Source organism: Artemia franciscana, chromosome 16 (genome assembly GCF_032884065.1).
Source record: "Artemia franciscana chromosome 16, ASM3288406v1, whole genome shotgun sequence".
NCBI lineage: Eukaryota > Metazoa > Arthropoda > Branchiopoda > Anostraca > Artemiidae > Artemia > Artemia franciscana.
In genome coordinates this window covers 13,544,783-13,572,125 of record NC_088878.1, presented here as the reverse complement: position 1 = coordinate 13,572,125, position 27,343 = coordinate 13,544,783, and the positions used below count along the sequence as shown (strand labels likewise).

The following is a 27,343-nucleotide window of genomic DNA, read 5'->3' as shown; positions in this document are numbered from 1 at the left end:
TAGTAGGCACTTTGCTATTAGGGTCTACGAAGCGGCATCTTCTAATGGCCTCAGATTACTTACCTAAAGTGGGAGGCCCGGGAGAAATTTCGTATCTTCTGAAGTTGTTTTATATTAAGAAGATAAGATTTATACCATCCCCCTCCTGGCTTTATGGCAGGGAGTGCAGAGAGTTATTGGTTTAACCACTCAAGGAAACTTTTTTCGGCTTCTGTTGTATCCCATTTTCTCTTGGTACTCAGCATAAGTTACTTTCAGTTCGTAATAAGTTAGTTTAGGCAACAGGATGTGCAATTTTGCAACAGCTTTGCGAAAGGAAGACTTCAGGGGAGGTTTTAACGAGCTGAATAATGCAAACTCGGCATCTTTGGGAAAATCAGCTATATCTATTTCAAATAGAATGCGGTGAACTTGAAAGTTAACCCAAACTGGGTTTCGCTCTGGAAACGCTACTGATATTTGATCAGATTTAGTTCCATTACTCAGCTCAGCTTTTATTCGGTCTTCCTCAATCTTAGTTATTGTAGCTGTGAGTAACCTTGGCTGACAATAATGCTGCCAAAAACTGATCCACTCAGGTATTTCTACATCAGTATTACTATTCTCGTTAAGTTTCTCATTCACATTTTTAACAACCAGCTCCCAACCGGTGGTACCATTTGCAACATTACGATAAAGGTTGCTACAATCAGTTATGCACAGCCATTCACCTCTATTATTAATCATATTTTGTATTTCCTTCTTATAGAAAACCTCTTGATCAGTCCTCTTGAGCGCTTTCTTATATTCTTTTAATGTGTAGCTGTAGATTTCACCTTCCAACAAATTTGCAACATTTTCACTTCCCCATGGAATCTCTTGCTTAGCTCCTGTTCGTTTAGCCATTTGTGAATAATCACTCTATAAACATACTACAGCAAACATGAATAAACATGTTTATTTCAGTTTTTTAGACTGTTGATTATTAAAATGCTGTTCCTTTAAATTTGAATACTATGATTTGTATTGTGCAAGAATTAATGTCAAGTTACTTTTGCAATTTTAAAATGATAAACATATTAAATAACAAAAACAAAATTTCTTTTAGAATATTAGTAATAATTTTTTATCATATTAAGAGGTTCAATCCCTTCAAACACAATCTCCTGCGTTGCATAGAAGTGTGTCATAAAAAGATATGATGAGTCAGGCCCTCAGTAATTTTTCAGAGGAACACCACAAACCAGTAATTTGAAAGACGCACCATCTACTAACACCATATTCAATAAATACCGGCTACTGTGTTTTCCTTGTAATATTTCTTTATCTGGCTCTGCTGTGGACTGACGATTATCCCAAAAACTTGAGAGGCCATTTCTGATAATGAAAGTTTGAAAGTACTAGTAATATTACAAACTTTGTCAGGGAGTGCAAAGAGGTTAATTTCGCATGGGAAGCGGTGATGTAATTCTTTTTTATTTTATTTTCTCGGCGCAAATAGTAGGACACAAATGTGGCACTTTTTTGACAAGATGATATAATACACGTATCTTTTGAGTTCCGCTTCTGAATTATTGAAAAGAGTTGCAAAGTCTCCAAAATAGAATTCTACCTACGCCCCTGCTTTGCATATACTGGCAATAACTGAGCTAAATTTGTTTTTGGCAGTCTTTTCGTGATAGAAAAAATAGACAATAGCCTATAATCCTAATGCACACCTCCTTTACCCTGCCTTGTTGCATTGTGATATATAGCCTATACATAAAATAAACAATAGCCCATAATCCTAATGCATACCCTCCTTTACCCTGCCTTGTTGCATTGAGCCATAATAATTGAAATACCTTGTGGGACTTAATTTAGACAAGGGTTTTTCCTTTTGTTCTATAATAGTGTTTATGTATTTTCGCTTTTTTGTTTTTCAATTTTTTCACACCCTTGTTATGTGCTTTGTTAAAGCTAAGTATTCTTTCCCCGATTATAAAGGCCTGCAGGTATAAAGCCGAAATATTGCCACTTTAATTATTATCACAAGACAGTTTTGATGCGTTTTAAAACGTTTTTATTTTGTTTGAATGGTAATCTCATTTCCCTTTGTCTTTCGCTAACTCTGTCTTATTATTATGGCTTATTAACGCCACCTCGTTTCAAAGAAATTACTGTTTACAATTTTAACCACAGTAAAGAGGAAAGAGAGAAAAGGAAACAAATTGACGTCATAACAAGAAAAGAGAGACCACATTTGAACAAATTTCAATTATTAACAGGTTATATTTACATTATGTTTAACACTCAACTATACATAAAAAATTAGCACAGACTACCATAAAAAGGCTCACATTATGTTTTAGAAGTTATAAAATGCTTTGGAATTATTTTTAATTATATTTTAATTATATAATTTAATTATGCTTTAGAAGGCTCACATTATGTTTTAGAAGTTACAGCTTTTTGAGCGCTGGCAGCTCAAAAATCTGAACTATCTGAAAATTTTTAACACAAACCAAATATAATTTTGAAAACAAACACGAATAAGAACAGTCCCTATTCAGCACCAAAATGTTTCCATCTTCAACCTGAATTGGAAAAGTTGCCTTTGGGCAGTACTTCCAACTAAAAGGAGGAGCTCTAAGAAATCATCACAGCTAACCCCAAAACATTGGCAGCAATTTTTTTTATAAAAAAGGTATTACAAAGCCTGGTCACAGATGATAAATGCTAAACCGGTCAAGGTGACTATGTAAAGAAGCAACCTTGATTGCACATTACTTTCGGTAATGAAAATAATTTTACATATTCACCCATCTTTCCTTTACAGACAATCAGCTATTTAAAAACAAAAAAATAAACAACCTTTGTAAGCAGAAATACTTTTAAGGGGGAAGGGAGGACAGAAGGGGGCACCTGCCCTGGGCACAGAAATTTTAGGAGCACAAAATTGAAAATCAACAATATAACTGTTATAACCATTTTTATAGTTTTAAAATTTGTATTTTTACTGAATTAAAGGGAAGGCTGCACTCGACAGTAAGTATAAGCAAATTGAATCCAAATTTTCCTTGTTCCCATATCTTCATTAGCATTTCTTGAAAATAAAAGTAAGTAGGCTTAGCAATAAAAGTAAAATATTGCTATTGTTTATATCTCATTCGGATGTTCCACGAACTCTAAGATATGAAACAAAAAATTCAATACCAACACATTTCCTTAAAGAAACCTATGCTGTGTTAGAATTAATTGTGCAATATGGGATGTTTGTAAAGATAAGAGTTGCCTATCAAACATTATTAGCGACTGGGGCGTTGATGTCCAGTAATGAGTCGTCGTTTATTTTAGACTTTAGATCCTTGGTAGCCAGGAATGGCGCATAGGGCGTCTACAAAACTTCACCAGACATCACGGAGCTGAGCTGCAGCCCTGTCACCCTCCCACTGTGGTCGAAGAGACATTTCCCTCTACTCATATCCTGTTCATGCTGTCATCACAAAGTGTGTTTTGGTCGACCTATTTTGTACCTCCCTTAAGGGGAATCACTCATAAAATGTAAATGGGAGTCGAACCTTCGGCGTAGGAAGGCCATGGTCAAGGTTCGTCAATCTCCTACGTCTCAGAAGGTCAGTAAATAAGAGTTGACCAGTTTGCCAGCAAACTTCTAGTGGATATAGCTGAACTGTAAAAGGAGCAAAATATTGTGATAAATTATCACAGTATTTATATTATGGTAAAGCAAAAGGTTTGAGAAAAAACTGCAATATTGTCGATAGATATATTAAAACCAGTATTTTCAGCAAAAGCAGCAGACTGGTCTGATTATTTAATCATTTGTAACATACTTTCGAGCAGGAACTCTATATAGAAACCATCCGTATGAATACACTTCTTCCCTTATCAGTCACGTTTTGAAGATATAGTATTTGTCCCGAAGCCATTTTGGGTATCTGCATAGCGGGAAGCTATAATTAAAGTTGTCTTCTGACACACATCCAGTGGTGTCCATTTGGGGGAGGGGGTAATCGACGCGCACCAGTCTGAGGTCAAACACACTGCTCCAGTGCAGGACATCTTCCTCCCCTTAGTCTAGCTTAGATACATGCCAGGTTTAGGTGTACCACGTAAATGAGTCCTATTGAGTCTTTTCTTAGTAGGGGGCCTCCCCCAGGCCACTCAGCGCGTCCCCAGGTGGCGGACAGGGGAACGTTCTACAGATATGTAGGATACCTTCACAGAAGGCGCGGATCAAGGGGGGACCTAGTTCCTGGGGTCCATTATTGAAACTGGGTCACCCTCGCCAGGGGGTCAGAAATACAGGCGGAGGAGGAAGAAGGCCCCTCTGATGTACACCATGCAGGGCCCACCGGCGTGTGGACATGTCCCAACGGTTACACATCTTTCCCCAGCAATGGGAAAAATTGCTCGGCGTCACAGACCACCGAACGGGAGGTCCCTTCCCAGAGGGACAACTGTGAAGGGCAGACGATCCAGCTTCATGGACAATGGCCTCTGCTAAGGGAAGAGAGGAGTGCCTTACCGCTACCCCAACAAATTAGCCAAGAAACTCCTTCTCTTAAATACAAATTATGAAAATGGCGAATAAGAAAGTAAGAACTCGTGCTGCCGCGTCCGGGGTAACCGACGGTATGAGACCAAGAATTGCAAATTGCGACAATGAAAATGATGATAATGATGATAATGTTGACAATAATGAGAATGAAAATGATTTTGTTACCGCGTCCGGGGCAACCGACGATCATTTATCCGATCTGACGACTCTCCAGTCGGAGAAGACTTCGTTTATCCTAACCCCAAAAACATATCTCTCACTAGGAACGCTAAACGTACGCACATTAGCCAAACCAGGAAAAAGGGAACTAGTCCTAAAAGAGATGAACCGTTACCGCTGGGACATTGTTGGACTTTCTGAGACTCACCTTCTCTCCGCAGGAATAGAAAGAATAAACGACATCGCGCTCATCACGTATGGAAGAAGTGATGGAGTTCATCGCCAGGGTGTCGGTTTCCTACTCTCCAAGCGAGCCAAACAGTCTCTTCTTGCCGTCCATCCTATCTCTGAACGTATTATCACCATTCGTCTGAAAGGAACCATTGCGAATATGACCATAATCCAAGTTTCCGCCCCAGACTCGTCCCGGAATGATCAAGAAGCCGAAGAATTCTACAGCCAACTCCAACACACCGTTGACACGGCTCCCAAGAAAGATGTTCTGTTCGTGATTGGGGACTTCAACGCCATTATCAGACACTCAAATGATGGACTTGAAGACGTCATGGGCAAGTTCGGGCATGGGCGGCAAAACCACAGGGGTGAAAAGCTCATCGACTTTTGTCGGGATAACGAACTTTTCATAACGAACACCATGTTCCGTCATAGAGAACGAAGGAAAGTTACTTGGAGATCCCCTGACGGCCGCACTGCAAACATGATTGACTACATACTTGTCGGCAAGCGATGGAAATCATCAGTACTGAATACAGTCTCCATAGCCGGTGGCGACTTCGACTTGGACCACGTTCTAGTCATGTCTGAGCTCCGTTTGCGTATTCGGAAGCCCCAACAGCTTAAGAAAAGCATACCAAGATATCGTGTCGACCTGCAGAAAAAAATAGACTCAAGGAACAGGTATAGAACGACACTCTCAAGCAAGTTGTCAAGAAACCAAACCCATGGAAGCTCCAACAGCAGAAGAAATTTACCGATTGGTCGACGAAAGCGCATCCATCATCAGAGAAACTGCTAGTGAAATCCTGGGAATTCAGACCCATTCAGATAAACCGTGGATCACCCCCGAAATTATTGATCTATGTGTGCAGAAGCGCGTCCATGCTAACAAGATAGATCGACAAAGCAAGGACAAGTACAAGAGGCTGAAGCGCCTAGTAGAAAAGAAAATCCGGCAAGCTCTACGACACTACGTCAATGATAAATGTCGTGAGGGTAAGAAGCCTTTCAAAAAGGTAATAGCCACTTCATGTACAAGAAAGTCCGTGAACTGTCAAAAAAGAAGTCATCGGCCGCTCCTACACTGTTAGATAAACACGGGCTCCAAATCACGGACTCCGAGGCAAGACGAGAACGTTGGAAGGATCATTTCAGAGAAAAACTGAACCCCACAATAAAGCCCGACCCTAACATCTTACTATCTTTCCTACTACCGCAGTACCCAGTAGACCCAAGCCCTCCTCCACTAAGAGATGAAGTACTCTCAGCAATAAAATCTCTAAAAATTAATCAAGCCCCAGGCCCGGGTGGTATTCAGTCAGAACTATTATAAGTAGGACCAGAAGAACTGGTCGATATCTATCACAAAGTCATAACAAGTGTCTGGGAAACGGGCCACTTCCCAAGATCTTGGGCGAAAGCCACCATCGTCCCCCTTTTTAAAAAAGGGGAAAAGGGCGACTGTAACAACTACAGACCAATAAGTTTAACTAGCCAACCGACGAAGATTCTCACAAAAATACTCCTTGACCGTATGAAATCTCTGACAAACAATATCTTAGGGGAATACCAAGCAGGCTTTCGAAAAGACCGCTCCACCATAGACCACATTTTCTCCACTCGACAAATGATGGAGAAGTATATCGAGTTTGCGAAAGAGCTACTACTACTCTTCATTGATTTCAAGCAGGCTTTTGACTTGATATGGCGAGATGTATTATGGCACATCCTGCTACACTATGGAGTCCCTGAAAACACAGTAATCCTGATAAGAGACATGTATTCACATTTCGTCAGCCAAGTCCAAACGCCCGAGGGATCGACAGAAGGGTTTCTGACATCGGCGGACGTTCTTCAAGGTTGTCTCTTGTCACCCCACCTCTTTAACCTATTCCTCAACGCAGCGCTATCATTTGCCGAGACTGTTGACGGTGCAGAAATTGGAGGGAAGCTTATCGATAAATTGGCATACACAGATGACATCGAAAAATTAAACAGTCAAGAGCATCTACTCCAAGCTGAAACCGACGAACTAGTGTCGTCAACCGAGGCCGTTTGGGATGGTCGTTAACACAGCCAAAACCAAGGTTATGCGTGTGTCTGGAGACCCTACTCTAAGAAACGTGCAGCTAACAATAAAAGGAGAGCCAGTAGAAAATGTTGACTCCTTCGTTTACCTAGGGAGCCTCCTAACTTCTGATAATGACTGCTCGAGATCGATCAAACGAAGACTTGGCCTGGCAGGCGCCAGCTTCAAGAACCTCTTGCCAATCTGGAAAAACAAGACTCTGTCAACTTCTCTGAAGGTGCGACTCTTCAACTCCCTCATAATCCCAATTGCTTTATACTCAAGCAAAACTTGGTCAATAAAGGCTGACGATGAGCGAAGAATCTCCGCATTTGAAACTAAATGCCTTAGACGCATTGCAGGGATCACCTACATTGACCGAGTCTCAAATGAAGACCTCCGAAAACTACTCCGTTGTCCCCGCACCATCATGGACCGGGTTAGAAACCAGCAACTCCGCTGGCTTGGCCATATCCAGCGAATGTCGGCCAACCAGCTCCCAAAAATCACATTCGAATGACGGGTTCACGGTACGCACCCCAGAGGCCGACCTCGTAAGAGATGGACCGACAACTTCCAGGCCAATAACCTCCCCCAGCTACTTCGTCTAGCGCCAGATAGATCGATATACCGTCGCCACATCCATCATTTGTTAAGAAGAGAAGAAGCCCCAATACAGCCACAAAGGCCGGACGAGACTTAAGTCAAGTCAAGTAAGTTAATTCTTTGGTCAATAAAGTAACATCTTTACATGAAAGTGTATTAAACAGCTACAATTCTATGGAACAATGTGGGCGATAGGCACCAATATACTTGTTAAAATACAGGCAAACTTTACTAATGATTTTACTGATGTAATGTTGCTCGACTAGGCCTACAAATCCCTAATTCGAAAACCAGATGTGTTAAAAAATTGAGAAGAGCCTGATCAAAAATTTAAGCCGCTGTAGGCATTCTGATATTGTATGCATAAAAAGAACTAAATTATACATATGTTTATCTTTTAATGTGAATTTGAAAACGTATGCTTTTCATTTCAACATATACTAAAAACCAGAAATTAGATTACTACTATAATCATTGATACTGGGTATTATCACCCAAAACTAGAGTATTACTACATTCTAAATGTCACTTAAGTTACACTGGGAAAGCCGGGACAAGTTAGAATTCTCGACACAAATTATAACAATCTCAAAACTTGAGACAGGGAAAGTAACAAAAATAGAGTATTCTTAAGCCCAAAAATGTAATTTGCCTTGTATATTGCTTCAATTTGCAATAGGTATTCTGCTTACCATACACCAAGAAAAAGCGCAGGCAGATCCTTTAAAATAGTGTTATGCGTTGGGGAAATACAAGATCTACAGCTTAAACTGTTAAACCATTTAAATAATTTCCGTCAAAGTATCAAAGACATCAAAATAAAACATTTTTCTTCTTTGGGCCCATCTTGCGTCTCTTCATGCCTAGAAACCGCGAATTCTCAAATATTTTTTTTTTTTGGTTTTTCAAAATTATGAAGTTTTAAAAGCAACATCCGACTTTCATCAGTATTGCCAGGTCGAGTCGTGAAAATAAATAGGCAAAATTAACTAGGAAAAACTTAACAACGCTTTTCGTCCGTAGAAATTCAAACAACAATCTGTTGATTCCCAAAAAAACAATTACAACTTCATAGGCTACAGGTTATTTAGCTGTTAGGTGCAATATGTTTTTAGCTTATTTTTTGCTGATTTTTTCATACGTATCTTTTAGTTCGGCGCTTGCCACTACCATTAACTGAAGAACTACGTTGAAGATCTTTTTCATTTATAATCGAATTCTCGATTTTTCTGCAAATTTTATAAGATATATATGGCTGTATGAGTTTCTGCTGAACCAGTCTAAACAACAAGCTTTCTCTCCCATTGGCCTTGTTACTTCAAACTTTCTCTAGGCATAGTCCTGTAACAACGGGAAATTTACGATTTATACCTTTCTGATCGCAGAAAATAGCTAATCGAACGGCAATCCTATCTTGATTGAGTTTCATCAAATCTGGGAAACCATCATCCATCAATATGTGTTCTAAAGGAGAAATCTTCTTGGACTCCATAATATATGGAAGCACCAATAATCCAAGATCCATTTCTGTTGCAACCACCAGTTTTCCATTTTCTTCTACTGTTTCGTTGATGAACCACGACCTGCACAACACAAATGTTTAGTGGTAAGTTTTACAAGCAGGGCCGTCACGTATGGGGGGTGGGAGGACAGCCCATCCCCCAATGCTTTAAGCTACTCGGTAAGAAAATGAGTCGGTAAAATCGTGGTGTGAAGCACCACGATTTTCCAACGCTAAAAAAGATTTCTTTAAACAAAAACCAGATAAATACTGACATGTCATCTACAAAAATCTCTATCTTGGTCGATAAACACAGCAGTGTTACCAACTCCTGCCGTGATTTTACGAATGGTGCTACAATTTTCCATTTGGTTAAATAAAGAGCATGAAGATACTGACAGGACATATACCGAAATATCTATCTCGGTCGGCAAATGCAGCAGTTTTACTGACTCATGCAGGGATTTTACGGCTGGCCACAGTTTTCCATTCAGTTAAAGAACCTGAAAACACGGATACGACATCTAACGAAATCTCAATCTAGGTTGGTATATGTAGCGGTTTTACCGACTTGTGTCGTGAATTTACGGACGGTGCCAAAATTTTTCGTTCAGTTAAATGAAGAAAATGAAAATACTGATAGGATGTGTACCATAACTTCGATCTTGGTCGGTAGAATGTGCAGTAATTTTTCGGGCGGTGCCACTATTCTCTATTCGGTTAAATGAAGAATATGAAAATAATTACATAGTATCCACCAAAATCTCGGTCGGTTAATGCAACGGTTTTACCAACGAATGCCCTGATATTACGGATAGCGCTACAGTTTTTTCATTCTGCTAAATGAAGAACGTGGGACACAGTAAAGCTTATCGTGTAGAATTTGTTCATTTGATAGCTTTGCTCTTTCAGCCAAAATATAAAACAAGTCCGAAGTCTTGCTCAAATAGTTTAATCAAAGATCAAGGCCTTCAATTCCAAATTTTTCACTGTATCTTAGTGCCGAAACAAATTAACAAGCAAAGTAGGAAAGACCTATGATGTACAGCTTCACCCAAAACTAGTTTAAATTGCAAAACTAAGTCTTTAATGGACAGCACCTTTCTGTCTAAGTAAGTACTAAAGCCTTGAAAAGACAGCAAAAAGACGAATTAATTGAAAACCGACGAGGGGTCAAGGTTTTTGTGGATATAGTGGAAACACTAGAAACACAACATATAGCTCTACGTGGCGCGGCTGACAGGAATGAGAACTTTCCTCATATTGTTAACCTTGTTGCAACCCACATTTCAGCAATTGGTTGCGTGAAAAACGATGAAAAGGGATACGGTTAAGTACCTTAGTGATGCTTAGTGATGCTTGCATGGCCTTGCTGAAGTTCATTCATAAGGCACTTGATGAGGGAAGAATTCCAGCTGCAATTTTCCTTGCTGTCAGAAAAGCATTTGACAGCATACCACATGCTATTCTATCTCCAAAATGGAACACAGGGATACGGGGAAACAGTTATCATTGGTTTGTAACTTATTTATCTAAAAGGTCTATCAGTATCGACCGTGGCTTCAAGATCAATTCCGTGTTGATTTTTATATCCCTCAAGGGTCTATCCTAGGACCTGTTTTATTCCTTATATTCATCTATGATCTTTTTATCGCTGTATTTGATGCAAATCGCCTTGCCTTAAATCTAGCTATATCTAGTCTACTTATTTTTTCCAGATGAGGCACTTCTTGTCCTTTGGTTTAACCTATTTCTACTACTTATGGTGATATAACTCGTCTCCCGATTGACATGCACGGTTACTGGGTATTTTATTGGACGAAAATCTTTCCTTCAAACATCACTGTGCTCTCGTGAAATTTGAGCTCCCCAGAAACCTAGGAATTCTTCAGAAGCTTAGTCATAGTTTCCTCTTTCTCTCCCTCATTCAACCTTAAATGCACTACTATCCAACATTATGGCTATTGACATTTTCTTCTTTTACCTTCCCTGTTTTCAAAATATGTAGCACACCAATTAAATTTTAGTGCCCAAGGGGACAGATCAGCTCAGCATGAATTTATTGGATGGTCAATGCACATACGTCTTTCTTTCCTCTTGTTTTATTTTCAAGCATTTTCATGGACTTCTCCCTAACGTCTTCAAACAATTATGTCTTTTAAATTCTGAACCACAAAATGAATCTTCTGTTTCTAATTCTCTTAGAAATAATATGCATATTTTCATACATAAAACCAAAATCATAAGATCGGATTTCAATCCAATTTTATGTTGTGCCTCCTTATGGAATTCCCCACCAGTTAAAATTCGGCTATGTCATTCTTATGGACAGTTTAAAAAAGAACAGACCCACCACCTATTGTGCCTAGATAGTTAGTTCTCTCCTTCCTTCTTTTTTAGAGGGAGCTTTAACCTTCCCTTCCTTCCCAAGCTTTAATCTCTGTGATTTACCTAAGGACATTTATTAGAATTTAATTGGTAATCAGTTATTGAATTTTTTTATTTGTTGGCTATTTGACAGTTTTGCATTAGAGTACTAATTCCCTTGAGGACTGGGAATTAGAGTTCTTATAAAACAAGCAAACGAGGGAAGTTACCTGCCACAAGCGTCGGTGTACCTGCAAACAAATACAATTTCAAATGGGGATAGATCCAGTTATTTAGGCAGTGAAAAAACAGGTACAATGTTCGGATATTTCGATCACATATACAGCGACCGTCTTTCCAATGAAGGAAAACAAATTTCAAACGAAGGTGACAAAGCCTTCTGTTGACAAATTTCATTAGAAGTTTGTTTTACATTTGGGCAAGATTAAAAAAGGAAACTTAGATCAAGACTTTGAATGAGCTTTATTATTGAACTCTCTCTCTGAAAATAATCCGGAAGTTCATTATATTGTGAATGACCCAAAAATGTATTTATTTTGTTGTGTATAAATATGCTAGTTTCAATTTTATTATTTGATATTTCTACTGAAGACGGTCGCTGTATATATGATCGAAATATCTGGACTTTTGTACCTGTTTTTCACTGTCTAAATAAATAGATTTATCCTCATTTGAGAGTTTATAGAACGGCAGTGTGGTCTAAGAAAACAATACCTAATTTAAGGTGTTTCGTCAAAAATACGGTGTAAGTGCAGGAAGCTGTCTCTTAAACCGCGGGGAATAGGTGAGCACGGACAGACACTTCGCTTGTTAATCCGTAAAGCTTACGCTGGCTGCATGGTAATCAAGCATCGACAGGTTGTGTGTCTTGTGCTGAACTTTTTACAGCAGCATATAGAACCCTGTGTTTTTACAACCAGATTAAAGACGCGTATTGTGAAGAATTTTATTTGAAACTGAACCAACCGTGGAGAGATCTCAAGTGTGCAAGTGCAGGTTGCAATTGCGGGTAAATTGTGTCCCATAGAAAATACGTAATAGAAAAAGATATGGAGGTGCGGAAGGCAGTGGTTTAAACATGTTGAGTTTTATTGCTTGTTTTGCTCATTTTTGTATATGTTGTTATGTCTATGACAAAGAGCTTTTAATTGAACGTATATTTATACAACAAAAGACAAAGCTTCAACCATTAAGTTGCTTCAAGGTGTTTTGGAAAAGATACATTTAAGCATGCAATCGATATGTGCAAAAATACTTTATCGGTGGATATTTTTGAAAAGTGAAAAGCCTTTCATCCTGAAACATCGTTCATGTCAAATTTATCAGAAATAATCGGTGGCACAGAGCAACGCGACAAGCCTCCATCGTTTTTTGTTAGAGTAAACATCTCGGGTGTGCCATCATTTCCAAACGATGCACTGACGGCTGTGGTCGTAAGATGAAAACCCGGCCCCTGCAACAGCCGCAGTCATCCCCTCCTACTTGTTCCAGAGTTATCAAAACTGAACATACCAGCATTATTAAAGTTGGTGCCGATTACAATATTTCCCAGATTACAGGGTCTATTAGTAGCTTCGTAAGTGAAGTGAGGTATGAAAGTTCTAGAATCGTGGAGCTGAACATTAAAACAAAAAAGAACTTGATCTAGCAACCATGTTTGGCGTCGATTAAACACTGCCTTTGCCAAGTGATTTTGACAACTGAAAAGCCTAAGTAGTGCTTTGACTGACAAAGATTCGTGCATTTCCCAAGGGATTGTAAGAACCCTGTTAAACGCAATAAATATACAGGCGATCGCACTAACAAGAACCAAGCCTGTTTAGCTCTGACTTGTCAAGAAAGCTAATTGTAGAGGATTTCATCGCAGCAGCAGCATCGTATGTCTAGAGCTTAAGAAGCACTTCGCTGCTCAAGGGGCCTCATCAAGACTCAATTCGTCTGCCCGTGCGTAATTTTCCACCCACTTGTAAAACCAAAATTCGTTTTACAAGATATATAATGATTGCTTGTAGCAATGAGTGCTTGAAACTTCATTGCTTACAATTTCCTTGCTTGAACAGCAAGGAAAATCACTTTTTTGGGTAGCACTGATGTGTCCTCTTTTTTTTCTTTTTTTGCACTATCAGCAAGGCACTGGAACATCATATGGAGTTGATTAAAGGCTTCTTTGAAAAAAAAATTGTTATATCTAATGTCTTTTGTAAGCAAATAAATAATCAGAATAACGGCGTTCCGTGACTACTAAGCTTCCTGCGTTGGCCCTGTGTTTAAATTTTCAGTTATGTATACTTGGCAGTTCTGAGTAGAATAATTTCTTCTTTGTGTCCCACACAATCAAATGAATGAATTATGGGTCAGTTGAACATAACAATTTATCTTAGAGAAGATTACATTCCTCTCTTAAATTGCTTAAGCATTTACATTAGGATCATGGCTGCAGCAGTAACTGTAACCTAGTAAATAACGATTTTCAGCCATAACCAAAATTTTACAAAACTTTAAAAAAATAAAAACTGTCGCGCGAGAAAACATTACCATTTGACGCTGAATCAGGAATATTAACTGAGATTTTGATCAATCCTTATGGTAAAAGTATTTAGTATAAATAAATTTATCAGAATTTCGAAACATAGCCTGAAAACTCTAAAAAATGGTGTCGGATCGAAATTCCAAACTAGAGCTACCTCAGTTTTGAGGGAAATAAATAAATAATTATAATTGCTATATTTGTTTTTAAACAATAGGTAAAACATTGCCCATAAAACACTGATTAAAATCGCTGTTAAAGTTGCTGATAGATGACCAGAACATTCAGTAATTAACTTAATCGGCATATAATTTGCGACTAGTAGCACCTCTTACAAGGGCATATCCAAATGTTAAAGAAATTGAGAATGGTTTTTATAAATGTTTGGTAAATAATTGTTTGATTATATAACTTCTAACTTTAACTATGTCTACTTACCTGGAGCCATCATTAATGCAATTTGCCTCAAAAATCGTATCAGATTTTTTGTCTGGCATTAAAAACAATCTTGATTCTTTCGTTCTAGGGTGAGGAAGTCGCAGGACAATCAAATCACAACTGGTGTCTTCAAGTAAATATTCTAAAAGAGAGTAACGCTGCATTATAAACTTGCTTATGCTCAAATGAATAAATCTCGTTGTTATATAAGTGAGTTTTTTTCTGCAATGTCCCTAATAAATACTATGACAAATTTTATCAAAGGTTAAATGTCTATGTGTCTTAATTTAATTTATCCAGCATGATTTATTGACAAAAAAACCTTAACATAAACAAATCCCCTCCAAATACCACTGCATGATATGGAGGAGAGACAACCAAACAAATCCAAAAGAAGAAAAAATGAAAACAATTTAACATAAACCTAAGAAGGGGTTTAAAAACACAACACAACTACATCATCATATTCCCTGCTCATTTAATACTCCACACTAAACTCCTTCCTAAACAAACGTCAATAAACATAAAACTCTGTATTTAATGATTTAATATCAATTTAATCTACCATTTATGTATCTTATTACATTAATAATAAAAATCATGTTTAGAAAACAATTCATTCTTCAACTGCCCTTCAAATTCACTTAAATTACTATTTAAATTTTTTAATGTAATGAATCCCACAGCTTAGCCCCTCTAAAAACAAGAGAAAACCCCGATCTAGACATAACTAAATTATTAACGTAAATTTTGTTCATTGACTTTGTGCCATGGGAATCAACTTCATTAACTTAGTGACCACACCCATAGATGGGAGGATGTACTCGCACCAAAACTGGTTGAAAGGGTCCCCCTCCTGAGAAATGGAAAACACTTGGCTGGAAATGCAACTCCTTAGCATTATAGGCCACTTTCCAGCAAAAAGCATTCTATGTTTAATAATAATAATAATAATAATTTATTTATGACCCACAAAATACATAAAACTGTGGAGTAAACACAGAAAAACAGAAAAAACGAGAAAAAAACATAACAACATAAATAACATTACAACATGCAACACAAATAAATTATCTCAATTCAAAAAAAGGCCAAAGAGGGTGAAAAACACAAATCATTTGCTGAGTTTTAAGAGATATACCTGTAGATAATTAATTCAGTCGCGAGGGCGCATCAATGATTTCAAATTTAGAAACGACTGTATGATTCCGATACCAACGAGGCAGAAGTAGCAAATACTTGCAATACTTAAAATATCCTGAACGTATTTTCTTTGTATCCTTCTTGCAAAGGAGGAAAGGAAAAACAGAAAGATAAAAACAGCAGGGGCACAAAAACTAGAATAAAGACGGCATAGTCCTTTTCGACGGAATAAAAAACGGAATAAAGACGGCACGCTGGAATATAAGCATTTTATATTCTTTGTTCAAAGCAGTTTATAAGCATTGTTTCAAATAGCCAAATTTCAAGAGGTACAGCAGAAAAAAGTTATATCGACACAGATCAATCAAAATGAAAACAGCAATTAAAACGTTGTAAACAGTAGCATATTACAAAAATATTGGTCAGAGAAAAAAGAAACTGAAATTTTATTAAAATAAAGGAGCCAATTATTTCATCTATACACAATTTCGAGGAGTTTTTTTTTCTTTTCTTGGTTGCACCTATAGGTACAACTTAGTAAAGAGTGAATCAGGGCCCATAGAAACCAAAAGTTAAAAAAAAAGAAGTGTCAAATCAGGAAGGATCGCCATTTGAAGCTGATCCGAGAATGACAATTGCTATTTGGGGTAAACTTAACGGTAACAGATTGTTGCAAAAAAAAAAAAAAATATACGGCAATTAAAAGAAATTTTAACCCTCAAGAATCGTGTCGGATCGGAATAAAAGCTGCATCACCATAATCGAAAACCCGCATATGGGAATTACAGTACACATCTTGGACAACAAGGAAAACAACTTTTCCGCATGGGATGTAGCGATATGTTTCCTTTTTTAGTCTAGTTTTCCCAGGGATGATCGTACCAAACGAGTGATCGTAGGATTATTTGAAAAGAAATTTCCATAAATAGTGTTTTTTTTCAGTAAAGAACGATAATATTAATAGTAGATGTACACAGGTTTACAGCAGATGTATTCTCAATACCAACTTTTTCAAAACCAATTTTGGGGCGAAAGAGTGTTCAATCCCAAAAAACTTTAGAAACCTCGTTTTTAACGAGCTATTTTAAAATACAATTATTTTCATCAATATTGCTTTTGATTAATATTTCATTCTAACGTTAACAACTTGAATGTTATGCTTTTTCAGATTCTTCCTATTATGCTTGTCTTTTTATATTTCTATTTTTGAAACTAGTGGTTCAGAAGTTCTCCTATTTTGAATATCTTATTGTAAATTTCAATAACTTAAAACTTAAATTAAACTTAACCTTTCACAAAACTACAAGTTTGATATCAGATAGCTCCACTTAGGCCCTATTTTCGTGAGAGTAGAATGTTTTACTTTAGGTAGTCGTATTATAGGCATACATTTTGGTAAAGAACAGAAAAGAATGTTGTAGCCCCCACTATTGCTCATAATTCAAAGTCTCCTTTTAATTAATATTTTATTGTTGTATGTAATATTGACTTTTTTTTATTCTGTCCACTACTTTAAAGGTTAAATTTTAATGTTTCACATTTACAAAATAAATTATTTGATTGTACTGTTTACTAATATTATAAAATTTAAATATACTTGAAATGAAAATATAAACAAGGGTAGAATTGCTAATTTTACAAAAGTAAATAATAATTGAAAAAAAGAAGAAGATTTGTGAATAGACCTATTGGGCAAAAATACTAAAGCCGTGGTTTATCTAGCAACCGATCCAACATAGATTTATGCTGCTTACAACTCACAGACAACTAAACGCGACAAAACTGATCACGCACAAAATTGTTTTGCAAGTACTGCTACTCATACTGACCATAAGAAAGATTAATTTTAAAAACAAAGTTTTTCCAAGGGAAATAAAGAGCGGAGTTGAAAGTTAAAACAGACAAAAATTATTATTTCACGGCCTGTCTAATATATATCAATAAAACTAGTACAAAATAAACCAAATAATTATGTTTCCTTATGTTTCTAGGATTATAGAAAACTAAACGCAAACGTCAAGTATAAAAAACAGGAATATTGATTTGGGAGACAACAATAAACTAATCGATAAAGCTGTTCATAGTCTTACACCAGTTGTGACATCAGTAACTTTTAGTATACAGTTATAATTATCCTGAAAACATAAACGTAACAGTAAAAATCTTTTTAATAGCCGCAAAGTAATTGAACAGTATACAGAAATATTGGATTGATTTACCAGGTAGAATTTTGGCTCGCCAGCTATAATACCAATAGTGAGTAATATACAATCTTAAATTGTAAGAAATATGTTTTAGTATTATTTAAAATGACGATCAAATAAGAAATAGACAACAGTGGATTTCAAGCTATGATACAAATTAAATAAAAAAACAAGATTTTTTAATTGAAAGTACGGAGCGACATTAAAACTTAAAACGAACAGAAATTACTTCGTATATGAAAGGGGCTGCTTCCTCATCAACGCCCCGCTCTTTACGCTAAAGTTTGACTTTCTCTCAACTCTTCTTTTTAAAACAGTAAAAAACTTTAGCGTAAAGAGCGGGGTGTTGATGAGGAAGCAGCCCCTTTCATATACGAAGTAATTTCTGTTCGTTTTAAGTTTTAATGTCGCTCCGTACTTTCAGTTAAAAAAATTTGTTTTTTTTTATTTAATTTCTGAACGTTTTTAAATCAATGTATGTCTTGATTTGGAATAACTGAAACGAAATTTGCATATTTATTTTTTTTGGCTAAATGGCTTTCTCATAGTTTTGATCGAATGATTTTGAAAAAAAGGAGCGGGGGAGGAAGCCTAATTGCCCTCCGATTATTTATTTACTAATAAAAACGTAATATTTACTAATTTTAAACGAATGTTTAAAATTTTATTTACTAATAAAAACGAATGTTTTTACTAGTAAAAGATATACATCTATAGGCTATATATATATATAATCTATTATATACTAGCTGTTGGGGTGGCGCTTCGCGCCACCCAAAAACCTAGTTGGTGGGGCGCTTCGCGCCCCCCAAGCCCCCCCGCACGCGTAAGTCGTTACGCGGCATTGTAGTTGTGTCCCTGTGTCCCACCTGTGAATAGAGATAGATATGTATGTATATATATATATATATATATATATATATATATATATATATATATATATATATATATATACCAGCTGTTGGGGTGGCGCTTCGCGCCACCCCAACACCTAGTTGGTGGGGGCGCTTCGCGCCCCCCCCCCCAAGCCCCCCCGCGCGCGTAAGTCGTTACGCGCCATATTAGTTACGCGCCATTGTAGTTGTGTCCCTATGTCCCACCTGTGAATATATATATATATATATATATATATATATATATATATATATATATATATATATATATATATATATATATATATATATATATATATATATATATATATATATGGATAAGGTCATCCAAGTCAAGATCCCAAACCCAATCATCATCGCTATCATTTTCAGTTTTGATATGTTTTGACTCTCGCTGTCCAGGTGGATCTTCATCTAACTGCGCGGTTTTGCGTTCTTTAGCCTCAAGCCTGTTTCCTTGCTGTTCTTTTGATTCCTCAGCACGCTTTCTTTTCTGACTTTCTCTATCAGCAGCAAGTTTTTTGGCATAGACTCTATGAGCATCTTCATCGGATATATATATATATATATATATATATATATATATATATATATATATATATATATGTTTTTAACTACGTAAAACTTGCGAATATACAACATTCTTTGCTGTCCCATCGTCTGTGCATATAAATAGATTGTCAGGTTTACCGACTCTTGAACATGCAACGCATAATGGTCCATGGGAAAACAATCCGTATTCAGATCTATACCTCATGATTCTATTGATTGCCCTTGAGCTTTGTTGATGGTGATTGCTAATCGACCATTTCCTTTGTTGCCGTCGTCATTTATATATCCCCCTGTGCCCCCCGGCGTCCCCGTTGTAGTTGTGTCCCTGTGTCCGGGTCGTCATTTATATTCCCTGTGTCCCCGTCGTCATTTGTGTCCCGGTGTCCCAGTCTGTGATTTCTATTTGAGTGTCCCGGGCGTCATTTATATTCGTCAGGATATTGTAGGGCATCGTAGCATCGATGAGTTTAAGCAATTCTTGTCAACTGATTGTTTCGCCTATAAAGAATATTATCTCGAGGTAAGAACTGATCACCGACCACAACGATTGCCACTTTGTTGATAGTTGCGTATCAGGAGGCATCAATTCGATTGCTGTTTTTAAGCAGAAGCACTAAATTATTATTTTTGTGGAAAAGATGATATATATAAATATATATATATATATATTTTCTTTTTAGTTTTTTTGTAGTTTTTACCTTTTTTAGTTTTTTTCTTCTTTTGTATTAATGCTAAAGCCAAGGTTCAAACCTGGAGCCTCTCGGACCTAGAACCTGAAACATAACGCTTTACCAACTCAGCTACTTCGGCGTGAATACATTCGTTTTGAGCAGCTTCCTCGGGTGTTGCCATTGTAGGTTCTTCAGTCATTTTACAATTAGAAATTTCTCTTTCAACGGTCTTCTTACAATTAAAAATTTGTCTTTGAACGATATTCTTAAATACCTGTGTCCTGGTCGTCATTTATATTGCCTGTGTCCCGGTCGTCATTTGTGTCCCGGTATCCCAGTCTGTAATTTCTCCTTGAGTGTCCCGGTCGTTATTTATATTCCCTCTGTCCCGGTCGTCATTTGTGTCCCGGTCTGTAATTTCTCTTTGAGTGTTTTTTCTTTTTAGTATTTTTTAGTTTTTTACATTTTTTCTTTTTTCAGTTTTCTTTTTCTTCTTTATTTTTCAGCTTCACTATGAAATACATATCGCCGAACCTTTTTTTTAAAACTAAAATCTGGTAGGCATTGATGACCTTATCCAAGTCAAGATCCCAAACCCAATCATCATCGCTATCATTTTCAGTTTTGATATGTTTTGACTCTCGCTGTCCAGGTGGATCTTCATCTAACTGCGCGGTTTTGCGTTCTTTAGCCTCAAGCCTGTTTCCTTGCTGTTCTTTTGATTCCTCGGCACGCTTTCTTTTCTGACTTTCTCTATCAGCAGCAAGTTTTTTGGCATAGACTCTTTGAGCATCTTCATCGGCTTTTGCCATTGTAAGTTCATCAGTCATTTTAAACTTAAACATTAATAGATTTCTACGTGAACATATATGTCTTAAATATCTTTAATGACGTCACCGTCATAGCAAAAATGACGACAACTAACTTCATGACGCCAGTCGACACAGAAACATGACGTCACCTGATCCACAGACAGACAACTTATTTTTATATATATAGATAGATATAATTCTAAAATTGTCAGGTAATTTTCTATTTTGAAATAAAAACTAAAAATTATTGCTCAAACAACATAAATATTTTTGATATTTACATAATAGCTTTAGTGGTTCTGGACTGAAAACTAAATATGCTAATCAAATTGGGAACTGCAATCTTTTAGGTTGAAAAGGCAGATCCATTGGAATCATGAGAATGCGTGGAATAAGAAAAGCCTCACCCTCAAAAGGCCCTGTCAAGATTGTTGCCTCTATTACGTTATAACAGACATAACACGTCATTTGTGTCCCGGTGTCCCGGTCTGTAGTTTCGTTAGTCGACAAACATGACGTCAGACGACAAACAACTTCATGACGACATACAGCTCAATCCTTATAATGACGTCAGTCGACACACAAACATGACGTCAGTCGACATACAGACAAACAACTTATTTTTATATATATATATATATATATATATATATATATATATATATATATATATATATATATATATATATATATATATATGTATATATATATATATATATATATATATATATATATATATATATATATATATATATATATATATATATATATATGTATATATATATATATATATATATATATATATATATATATATATATATATATATATATATATATATATATATATATATATATATATATATATATATATATATATATATATATAAATAAGTTGTGTGTCTGTTGCCATTGTAGGCTCTTCAGTCATTTTACAATTAAACATTTTTCCGTCCACGATCTTCTTACAATTAAGAATTTGTCTAAGAACGATTTTCTTAAATACTTTTAATGACCTCATCGTCATAACGAACATGACGACAACTAACTTCATTACGACATGACGACATGATGACATGACGTAACTCAAAAGTTGTGTGTCTGTTGCCCTTGTAGGTTCTTCAGTCATTTTACGATTAAATATTTTTCCGTCCACGATCTTCTTACAATTAAAAATTTGTCTTTGAACGATTTTCTTAAATACTTTTAATGACGTCATCGTCATAACAAACATGACGACAACTAACTTCATGACAACATGACGACATGATGACATGACGTCACTCGACAGACAGACATAACACACAAACAACTTATTTTTATATATATAGATAGATAGATAGATATATATATATATATATATATATAAATAAGTTGTCTGTGGATGTGTGGGTCTGTCTGTCGGGTGACGTCATATTTGTGTGTTGACTGACGTCATGAAGTTAGTTGTCGTCATTTTTGTTATGACGGTGACGTCATTAAAGATATTTAAGACATGCGTTCACGTAGAAATCTATAAATGTTTAACTCTAAAATGACTGATGAACTTACAATGGCAACAGCAGAGGAAGATGCTCAAAGAGTCTATGTCAAAAAACTTGCTGCTGATAGAGAAAGTAAGAAAAGAAAGCGTGCCGAGGAATCAAAAGAACAGTAAGGAAACAGGCTTGAGGCTGATAGAGAAAGTAAGAAAAGAAAGCGTGCCGATGAATCAAAAGAACAGCAAGGAAACAGGCTTTAGGCTGATAGAGAAAGAAAGAACAGAAAGCATGCCGAGGAACTACCATAGCAACGCGAAACCGGACTTGCTGCTAAAAGAGAAAGTGAAAAAAGAAGGCGTGCCGAGGAACTACCAGAGCAAAATGAAACCAGACTTGCTGCTAAAAGAGAAAGTGAAAAAAGAAGGCATACCGAGGAACCACCAGAGCAACATGAAACCAGACTTGCTGCTAAAAGAGAAAGTGAAAAAAGAAGGCGTGCCGGGGAATCACAAGAACAGCAAGAAATCAGGCTTGCTGCTGATAGAGAAAGTAAGAAAAGAAAGCGTGCCGAGGAATCAGAGCAACCTGAAGGTTATCGCCTGGCATTCAGGTACAGCCCAGTCGATGATTATAGCTTGAGTAGATGTGTTCAAATCGGGACTATGTCTAAAATTTGTCCCTATTGCAAGGCCTTGAAATTCAATGGTGAAACAATGGGAATGTGTTGCGCCTAAGGAAAAGTTAAACTTCCTCTATTGGCTGCACCACCAGAGCCATTGAAGACTTTCCTTACTGGAATTACGTCAGAATCTAAGCGTTTTTTGTCACAAATCAGAAAATATAACTATTGTTTCCAAATGACGTCGTTTGGAGCCCAAATCGAAAATCCAGATCAATTTATGTCTACTTTCAAAGTAAAGGGGCAAATTTATCATAGAGCAGGGTCCCTTCTACCATTCTCAGGCGAGAATCATAAATTTTTACAATTGTACTTCATCAGATATAGAAATTCTGAATTGAATGCACGTTGCGAAATTTCTCCCAACGTTGAAAGGACAATCGTTTCCCAATTGCAACATCTTTTCCATGAAAATAATAATTTAGTGCGTCTGTTCAAAACAGCCATCGATTTGATGCCTACTGATACGCATAAAATTGTTATTTCCGCTGACAAAACGCCTCCTGGCCAACATGTGCGTAGATACAATGCTCCAACTATCGACGAAGTGGCAATCGTTATGGTCGGTGATCAGTTTTTACATCGAGATATTATTCTTCATAAGCGAAACGCTCAGTTGTTAAGAATTGCTGAAACTCATCGATGCTACGATGCCCTACAATATCCTATCATTTTTTGGAATGGAGCCGGCGGCTATCACTTTAATATTAAATTGATGAATCCAGCCACTAACAAAGAAATGAAATACAAATGATGACAAAGAAATGACTAACAAAGAAATGAGGGGGGCACTTCGCCCCCACCCTCGAAGCCCCCCCGCGCGCGTAAGTCGTTACGCGCCATTATAGTTGTGTCCCTGTGTCCCTCCTGTGAATATCTATATATATAAAAATAAGTTGTTTGTATGTCTGTCGACTAACGTCATGTTTGTGTGTCGACTGACGTCATGTTTGTCGACTGACGTCATTATAAGGATTGAGCTGTATGTCGTCATGAAGTTGTTTGTCGTCTGACGTCATGTTTGTCGACTAACGAAACTACAGACCGGGACACCGGGACACAAATGACGTGTTATGTCTGTTATAACGTAATAGAGGCAACAATTTTGACAGGGCCTTTTGAGGGTGAGGCTTTTCTTATTCCACGCATTCTCATGATTCCAATGGATCTGCCTTTTCAACCTAAAAGATTGCAATTCCCAATTTGATTAGCATATTTAGTTTTCAGTCCAGAACCACTAATCAAAACATATCAAAACTGAAAATGATAGCGATGATGATTGGGTTTGGGATCTTGACTTGGATAAGGTCATCAATGCCTACCAGATTTTAGTTAAAAGAACAAAGGTTCGGTGATATGTATTTCATAGTGAAGCTGAAAAATAAAGAAGAAAAAGAAAACTGAAAAAAGAAAAAATGTAAAAAACTAAAAAATACTAAAAAGAAAAAACACTCAAAGAGAAATTACAGACCGGGACACAAATGACGACCGGGACAGAGGGAATATAAATAACGACCGGGACACTCAAGGAGAAATTACAGACTGGGATACCGGGACACAAATGACGACCGGGACACGGGCAATATAAATGACGACCAGGACACAGGTATTTAAGAATATCGTTCAAAGACAAATTTTTAATTGTAAGAAGACCGTTGAAAGAGAAATTTCTAATTGTAAAATGACTGAAGAACCTACAATGGCAACACCCGAGGAAGCTGCTCAAAACAAATGTATTCACGCCGAAGTAGCTGAGTTGGTAAAGCGTTATGTTTCAGGTTCTAGGTCCGAGAGGCTCCAGGTTTGAACCTTGGCTTTAGCATTAATACAAAAGAAGAAAAAAACTAAAAAAGGTAAAAACTACATAAAAACTAAAAAGAAAATATATATATATATATATATTTATATATATCATCTTTTCCACAAAAATAATAATTTAGTGCTTCTGCTTAAAAACAGCAATCGAATTGATTCCTCCTGATACGCAACTATCAACAAAGTGGCAATCGTTGTGGTCGGTGATCAGTTCTTACCTCGAGATAATATTCTTTATAGGCGAAACAATCAGTTGACAAGAATTACTTAAACTCATCGATGCTACGATGCCCTACAATATCCTGACGAATATAAATGACGCCCGGGACACTCAAATAGAAATCACAGACTGGGACACCGGGACACAAATGACGACGGGGACACAGGGAATATAAATGACGACCCGGACACAGGGACACAACTACAACGGGGACGCCGGGGAGCACAGGGGGATATATAAATGACGACGGCAACAAAGGAAATGGTCGATTAGCAATCACCATCAACAAAGCTCAAGGGCAATCAATAGAATCATGAGGTATAGATCTGAATACGGATTTTTTCCCATGGACCATTATGCGTTAAATGTTCAAGAGTCGGTAAACCTGACAATCTATTTATATGCACAGCACCTAGTTGGTGGGGCGCTTCGCGCCCCCCCCAAGCCCCCCCGCGCGCGTAAGTCGTTACGCGCCATATTAGTTACGCGCCATTGTGGTTGTGTCCCTGTGTCCCACCTGTGAATAGAGATAGATATAAATATATGTTTTTAACTACGTAAAACATGCGAATATACAACATTCTTCGCTGTCCCATTGTCTGTGCATATAAATAGATTGTCAGGTTTACTGACTCTTGAACATGCAACATATAATTGTCCATGGGAAAAACAATCCGTATTCAGATCTATACCTCATTATTCTAATGATGTGTCCCTGTGTCCCGGTCGTCATTTATATTCCCTGTGTCCCGGTCGTCATTTATATTCCCTGTGTCCCGGTCGTCATTTGTGTCCCTGTGTCCCGGTCGTCATTTGTGTCCTGGTGTCCCAGTTTGTATTTTCTCTTTGAGTGTCCCGGTCGTCATTTGTGTCCCGGTGTCCCGGTCTGTAATTTCTATTCGAACAATCCCTGTGTCCCGGTCGTCATTTATATATCCCGCCTGTGCCCCCGGCGTCCCCGTTGTAGTTGTGTCCCTGTGTCCCGGTCGTCATTTATATTCCCTGTGTCCCGGTCGTGATTTGTGTCCGGGTGTCCCAGTCTGTAATTTCTCTTTGAGGTTCCCGGTCGTCACTTATATTCCCTCTGTCTCGGTCGTCATTGTGTCCCGGTCTGTAATTTCTCTTTGAGTGTTTTTTCTTTTTAGTTTTTTTTTAGTTTTTTACCTTTTTTCTTTTTTCAGTTTTCTTTTTCTTCTTTATTTTTCAGCGTCACTAATTTCATGACGTCAGTCAACACAGAAACATGACGTCACCTGATCCACAGACAGACAGACAGACAACTTATTTATATATATATATATATATATATATATATATATATATATATATATATATATATATATATATATATATATATATATATATATATATATATATATATATATATATATATATATATATATATATTTTTTAACTACGTAAAACTTGCGAATATACTACATTCTTGGCTGTCCCATTGTCTGTGCATATAAATAGATTGTCAGGTTTACCGACTCTTGAACATGCAACATATAATTGTCCATGGGAAAAACAGTCTGTGTTCAGATCTATACCTCATTATTCTAATGATTGCCCTTGAGCTTTGTTGATGGTGATTGCTAATCGAACATTCCCTGTGTCCCCGTCGTCATTTATATATCCCCCTGTGCCCCCCCGGCGTCCCCGTTGTTGTTGTTTCCCTGTGTCCCGGTGTCCCAGTCTGTAATTCCTCTTTGAGTGTCCAGGTCGTCATTTATATTCCCTGTGTCCCGGTCGTCATTTGTGTTCCGGTGTCCCGGTCGCTTTCTCTTTGAGTGTCCCGGTCGTCATTTATATTCCCTATGTCCCGGTCGTCATTTGCGTCCCGATGTCAATCAACCTGGACAGCGAGATTCAAAACGTATCAAACCTGAAAATGATAGCGATGATGATTGGGTTTGGGATTTTGACTTGGATAAGGTCATCAATGCCTACCAGATTTTAGTTAAAAAAACAAAGGTTCGGCGATATGTATTTACGTCTGAAAAATAAAGAAGAAAAAGAAAACTGAAACTAAAAATGTAAGAACTGGGAATTGCATAAATATTTCAAAATATTTTGACAATGATTAAAGTAATTCGAAAACCTTAAAACAGATACTTAAATGTTGAGGTTTATTATAAATTGTTGAGCTTTAGCATGCTTGGCACGTGAAGACTTTTCCAACTGTCAATGTTAGATTAAACATTGACAAATTGAAAAACATTGAAAAAGATAGAATATTACCAACTGAAAAAATAAAACTGAAAAAAGAAAAAAGGAAAAAAACTAAAAAAAAACTAAAAAGAAAAAAACTAAAAACTAAAAAATTAAAAAATTTAAAAAAGAAAAAACCTAAAAAGAAAAAAACCTAAAAAAAACTAAAAAAAGGTAAAAAACTAAAAAGAAAAAAAA

At 36.9% G+C, this 27,343-nt stretch overlaps 1 protein-coding gene across 1 annotated transcript in view; it reads right to left on the bottom strand.

The window, feature by feature from the left end:
* LOC136037099 (ribonuclease H2 subunit B-like) overlaps positions 1–27,343 on the bottom strand; it is an 83,782-nt gene that overhangs the window by 26,154 nt on the left and 30,285 nt on the right. Inside the window, exons 2-3 of the mRNA XM_065719553.1 lie at positions 14,465–14,606; positions 8,982–9,193 (exon numbers count right to left, since the gene is read on the bottom strand). Coding sequence (XP_065575625.1) covers positions 8,982–9,193; positions 14,465–14,606 — 354 coding nt within the window. The remainder of the gene's footprint in view (positions 1–8,981; positions 9,194–14,464; positions 14,607–27,343) is intronic.